Source organism: Nestor notabilis, unplaced genomic scaffold (assembly GCF_000696875.1).
Source record: "Nestor notabilis isolate BGI_N333 unplaced genomic scaffold, ASM69687v1 scaffold24948, whole genome shotgun sequence".
Classification (NCBI taxonomy): domain Eukaryota; kingdom Metazoa; phylum Chordata; class Aves; order Psittaciformes; family Psittacidae; genus Nestor; species Nestor notabilis.
Genome location: NW_009940938.1, coordinates 9479 through 15736, shown reverse-complemented (window position 1 = coordinate 15736; position 6258 = coordinate 9479). Strand labels below are relative to the sequence as shown.

General features: G+C 52.1%; 1 protein-coding gene across 1 annotated transcript in view; it reads right to left on the bottom strand.

Annotated features, from left to right (window-relative positions):
- Window positions 1–514: 514 nt before the first annotated feature.
- Window positions 515–6258, bottom strand: part of PDZK1IP1 (PDZK1 interacting protein 1) — a 6519-nt gene continuing 775 nt past the window's right edge. Inside the window, exons 2-4 of the mRNA XM_010020626.1 lie at window positions 3185–3293; window positions 1093–1191; window positions 515–587 (exon numbers count right to left, since the gene is read on the bottom strand). Of these exons, the coding sequence (XP_010018928.1) occupies window positions 515–587; window positions 1093–1191; window positions 3185–3293 (281 nt within the window). The remainder of the gene's footprint in view (window positions 588–1092; window positions 1192–3184; window positions 3294–6258) is intronic.

Genomic DNA, 6258 nt, shown 5'->3' with positions numbered 1-6258 from the left:
GCTGTCCTATGGGCAACATTTCTCTTTATTGTTCACAGGGAAGATATATACAGGGGAGAAGGTTTGTTCTGACATTAAAATGCATGGTGTAGGCCCTAAAAAGGAGGGTAAAAGGGGGAGAAGAAAGCAGGTTTTGCATCAGAAGCTCCCTGGAGGGCAGCTCGAGGTCCCAGGCACTGAGCACAGACCCCTCCGTGTCTGGAGCAGGTCAGCACCCCTTGGGACCAGGGACATCAGCCTCACTAACGATGTGTGGTGACTGCTCAATAGGAGAGGTGGCACCCCTGGACCTCTCCTGGGGAACAATGCCCATGTGGACATCAGCCCTTGGAGCAGAAGAGCACGTCACACGGATGGGAAGGGAAAAGATGAGGAGGTGGTGCTGCTGTGGAGAGGCTGGGGAGCGACACACACGCATGAGGGATGTCAGTGCAGAGGGTCCCTGCGAAATGCCCATCGCAACAGCAGGAAGCAAAGTGAGAGGAGGAAAAAGGGCAGCCGGATGCATTGCCTGCTACATGGCAGTGGTGATCACCCTCTCCTCAGGCTCCACGTTGTTCTCATAGGCGTGCTGGCTTTCTTTGGACCTGCGTTGGGAGGGAGAAGCACAGTGCTGAGCTCACCCCAGCAAGACCAGCCTCCTTGAAGGCACCACCAGTGTCCTGACCTTGCCAGTGCTGACCATACATTGAGCAGGGATGAGGTGGGAAGGCAGGCGGGGTCCCTCTGCCAGGAGGAGAGCCAAGCACAGCGTGGGAATTGCTCTGATTTCTAGTGGGGGCTATTTTGACAGTCAACATCTGTGTGGTGACCTATGGCCACTTCTGGTGGTTTCCTGTTTGAAAAGTGTGATGTAGCGTAAGGAAAATGTGGTGTAGCAGGTTGCATGGTGGTGGATGGACCACAAGGCTAAGCTGCAGGGATGGGGGGAGACTGGGGAGTAGAGAATACTTCTCCTTAGCCCCTAGAGAGGATAAAAGCCCCAAAACCATGTGCATGGGACATTTGAAACCCCAAGTGGGAGAGACCATGGCTCTGCACGTCTGAGCTGTCCCCAGGGTGCCATTGGGGAGGATATCTGAGCAAGTTCACCTGAAGTCGGCTGCAGCACTTATGTATTTCCCTTCGTGGCCATTGGACACGACAGGATCCAGCTTGTCCTCAACGCTTACCACCCTCTCAACGTTTTCCCTGGAGGGAGAGAAGAGAAGAGCTGAGACAGAGCAACGGAGGGGCTGTGCCGGGGAGCAGCTCACAATGGTGATGGCAGAGAGGAAGAGACTGCTCCAACACTAGAGACAATAAGGGACGGAAAGCACGATCCTGGCCTTGGACACCCAGCTCAGACCCCTTCCCAGCAGGATATGGGAGAGGAGAGATGCCCTCATGACAGGTTTGCAGGGGCCATTCCAGATGCTGAGTGCCAACCCCTGTCTCTGGATCTGGTGCCCAGTGCCAGGCTGGCAGTCAGCAAGACTCATTTGTCAATACATGGATTGTTTTGTCCCACTAACTGGTTTTTCCAGTCTTCTTCTATGTAATCTGTTGCAAAATAGTCCCAGACGGGCCCCAGCTGACACTGAGGGAAATGCTGAGGCTCTGCTGGTGTCGCAGCCTGGGAGGACAGGCATGTCCAGGCATATAGACCCGTGCTGATTTCTCACAGATGCAACTATGGATTGCTCACAGGAGGAGCCACGGGGCAAGGACTGGGTGTTCAGCCTCAGCCAGAGCCTAAAAGCTGACCTCTGGAGCAAGCCCCATAGCCCAAATGGTGCTGGGGCAGTTGATCAGAGGGTGGGTGCAGGTCCACCTGTGTGCACATCCCTGCCTCCTCCAGCCCTTGCCCAAAAGTGATTCAGAGGCTTTTCCTAGGAACAGACTGGCATAAACAGGCAGGGCCTTGAGCTGAGAGCGGCTATCTCAACAACAGCAGGTAGCTGGCAGTGCTCCAGGCTGCTGAGCATTGCTGCCTGCTCTTCTGAAGAGACCAGATTAATTAAAACAAGCCGCTGTGCCCCCTCAAGCCCTCCTCAGCATCCTCTGCCTCTGGGCTGGGAAGAGGCAGCTGGGCACAGGCAGAGGTGGGACTCATCATCCCACCATCCCTGCCTCTCACTCCATGGGCTGGGGGCTCCTCCACTCCAAGGACAAAGGTTCCTCTTTGGAAAGTGAAGACCGCAGTTGCAAATCAGACCAATATATATAGAAATATATTTTTTTATGCAATGTATATTATATAGATAATGCAATTTGTGTATATATGTATAGAATATATATAATGTATAATTGTATATATACAATGCAGCCCAAAGGGCCCCCTTTAAATGCATCTGAGACAGAAGCCAACCTGCTGAGCACTGGGGTACACCCCAAGTCCCCACCTCCTTGGCCCTGGGAGGCTGCAGGGTTGCACAGATACAAGAAGACTACAGCACCTTTGGGCGCAAAGCCCAAAGTGACCATGCTGGTGCAAAGGAACTGGGAACCAGGATATAGGGCAGTACAGAACTTCACTCCCTTGTTGACTTTGGGCTCAGGTTCAAGACCAATTTGATGCAACTTCTCCAGTTAGCCACTTAGCCAGTTAGGTCGGCTGAGCAGCAGCAGTAAAGCAAAGCAGTGGCTTTGCTTGGCTGGCAGCAGGAAAGAGGTAGCCAGACTTACAGAATCTTTTCCTGATGAATAAGACCACCTTGTTTGTGCCGTGGGCTCCGGATGAAGAGCACAGCCACAGCTCAGCTACCTCCCTCTTCTCCCAGCTCCTCTCAGTGCCTTCTGATGACCTGGCTCAGCCTGCTTTGCAAATGATGCTTTTGGGGGCTTGTTTTCCCATGGATATAAGGCATCTGTGAACTGCACCCCCAAAACCATAGGAAACCAGGCTCAGGCCCCTGGGACACATGCCCATGTAAACCAGCCACAATGCTGCGGCTCTCCCATCCCCTGCACAGCGCTTTCTCACACAGCTTGTACCTGGCAATGAGTAACAGAGAGCATAGACCAGGACAGGGAGGAAAGGACAGGGAGGAAAGGACAGGGAGTCTTTGCTCTCCCCACCCAGCTCCCTGCACGGTGATCACAGTGTTCCCACCCCTGGCATGAGGACAGAGGCAGCTGGAAGTGACCCGTGCAGAAGCAGCTACACCCAACCCAAAGCAACCCCTGGGGCTCCCACACTTACACTTTCTCCTTACACCAGAACTTATTGACCACGAAAGCGATGGCCACCAGGACTAGAAACACAACCACCGCGATGACACCCTGCAACCACGGCTGGAGATTGCCCCGCGCTGCAGGAGAAAGGAGAATATGTTAGAAATACATCCTCAGTCTTCACCTACCAAGCTTCTCCCATCCAGCTTCAGCAATGTCCAGCCAAGAGCTTGGTCCTGCAAATCTGAGCAGAACATGTTGCTGTTAATCCAGGCAGATTTACCTGGGTGATGGCAATGACATAAAGTAACAAATAACAACAGTTTTGTTGGCCTTTGAATGTGGAGCATGTGCCTTGCAGGTTTGGGGTCCTGTATATACATGTATGTATAGAAATATGATATATGTATATATATATAGATATACGTACACAGTGGGGTGCAGATGATTCCGCAATGGGGGGACAAAGGGCTGGGGGACAGGGAGGGAGGAAAGGAGATTGTTTGCCTGAAGTGGCAGGAGAAGGAAGGCAGACAGATTTCAGCAAACTTTATTCTCCATCCCCAGATCCCACTGACGTCATTCCCTGGTTATTTTCCAAATACTGCCTGGTAAAACAAGGACCTTGCGACAGGGATGGTGTAAAAAACACAAAACTCTCATAGCAAACAGTTGCCAGTGTGGATTTCAGTAAAACACACCATTCAACAAGTTTCCAGAGCAGCAAACTGATTTATGACGGGAAATTGAAGGCTGAAGCATTCAGAGCAACAGCCTCCAGTGCAAAGTCCAGGCAGGGCTGGCGGGGGGCCAGGCAGCAATGGGGGGAGGCAGTGGGTGGCCAGTAGCTGGCTGCAGCATCCCTGGTCCCCCCTGGGGTGGGTTGCAATCACAGGTTCATTTGTCTCTAGCCAGACATAAGCAGTGATCCAGCCACGGGTGGGGAGGTTGCAAAATGTATTCTGGATGTGTGAGGAACTCAAGGGATGAGGGATGAGAAGAGGAAGCCTTGTCCCAGTCCTTGCTGGGGTGGCTGCTCCTTGCTTCCCACTGGTTTTGGGCTATGGAGTACTCAGATGTAGTCAAATCCACCCTGAAGTGCTGTTGCATCAGGAGACCTTGTCCACACAGATGCATCCCTTTGGGAATTCATTACTACATATTCAGGCACAGCTTTTCCTCTTTCTGCCAACCCTTGCACATAAATGAGGTCCCTCTCTGCAGGCAGGTGGAAGATGCTACCTGCCAGCCCCAGCATCAGTCTCTGACCATGCGGACCCAACCTGCCATAAGCACTCAGGAGGCTGAGCACATTGGTGCTGCAATCTTGACTCGGGAACATTACACTAGCTGAACACTTACTCTGTCTCACGGGAGACAAATGAAACAAATCTCTGCTGTAAACAGTTAATAAACTTTACTAGCAGCAATAAAGTTGGGCTGCATTCTCTGTGCGTGAAGAGTCCTTATAGGCAGACAGCTCCACTGCTGATAGCCCTCATCTTCCCCTGGTTTTAGGGGTGGGGGAGTCCTTACCGCCAGAGGCTTTTATTTATCAAAACAAAACAAAACACCACAAAGCAAAGCTCCTTTTTCCTCTTGGAAGCGCAATCAGCCTGGCTGGCTGACTCACCTCCTGTGCCAGTCCGGAAAGCAGTGGCACCCCTGGTAAGCAGTTGTGAGAGCAGCCCCAAACAGCGTCCTTCAGTCCCTCCACCTCCCAACAGGGACACTTGCCATGTTTAGTGCAAGGTCCTGGGGCCAAAACTCAAGTGGGAGGAATTCAGGCAGTAATTCCCACTTGTATCAGTGTTTTGGATGAAATCCCATTATACCAGGAGGCTGCTGGTAGTGGTACCAGGGATGGTGGCAGTGGTGAAGAGCAGGGTTTGGTCCCCTCCTGCCCTACATGATGGGCACAGATGCTCCAGCTGCCCGCCACCCCATGGGTGCAGCCCCATCACACCTATTGCCTCCAGGCTGAGCTTTGGCCTGTTTTGCTTCCTCCCTCGCTCTGCCCTTGGCTGTTAGCTCAGCCACATTTATTTATTAGTTGCGGTGTATTTTTCCTGCCAGAGCCAGGGTTTCCAGCCTAAGCCTAGGAGGGGATGGCCAGGTCCAGCCTGCGGTGAGGTTTCTGCTCTGGTTAAGAGAGCTCAAGGTCAATAAGGGAATGAAGTCAGTGATGACCATGCTCAGGAGGTACTGTTTGGTTTTGCCAACAAAACTACACTCAGACAGCTGTTTCCACCAGATTTCAGAGCATCAAAAGCCAAAAGGTAAATTACCAAACCAAAATCAAGTGGTTCTGGCTTTGAGAGACCCTGTAGAGACCAGTTGCAAGGGGAGATGGTAGATGATGGATGATGGAGATGAGGATAGCAGGGGGAACAGTAAATGCCTCTGCATGGGGCTGAAATAGCCCCATAGGGCTAAAATGCCCCCGTGGGCATGGAATTTGCATGGGCATAAGAAAGGAGGAGGCAAGAGCTTGATAGCATCTTCTATCAAGGGAGTGACTATGTGGATCACAGCCCCGGGGGGCACTGCCTGGTTGGAGCCCCACCAGAGCACACCTTGCTGCCCTGCCAGGAGGGGTGGCTGAAAGGATGACTCTTACCGGTGGAAACGGGACCATGCCCCTGGAAAAATGCTTTACCAGGGATGTCCCTCCTGGCACAGCCTGTCCCTTCAGCTCTGCCACCTCCTCTCTGTTTTGCCACATGGTAATGACAGGGTTTTTCTGCCCAAACAAGATCTCCTACGCCAGATTAAGCAATGTGGGATCTGCAACCCTGGCAGATGTATGTCCATGCATCTGTAGCTACAAATGAAACCAAGGGAAGAGCTGATGACAATATATTGCATGTGTTGTAACTCCATTTCCGTCCTCAGCAGCTGGCTGGAAGACATAGATCTTTTTTGATACATCTTCCCTGAGTGCTTGGAAAGCATCTGCTAGCCTGTCTTATCCACTAAGGAAGCTGTGCCAGGCTCTGAACCCTCATTAAAGGCTTTATTTCAACCCCCTCTTTCCAGGCAACAGCAAAACTTCCAATCCTGCTGACAGTGGAGACCCCAGACTGTTAAATCCTCAGCAAG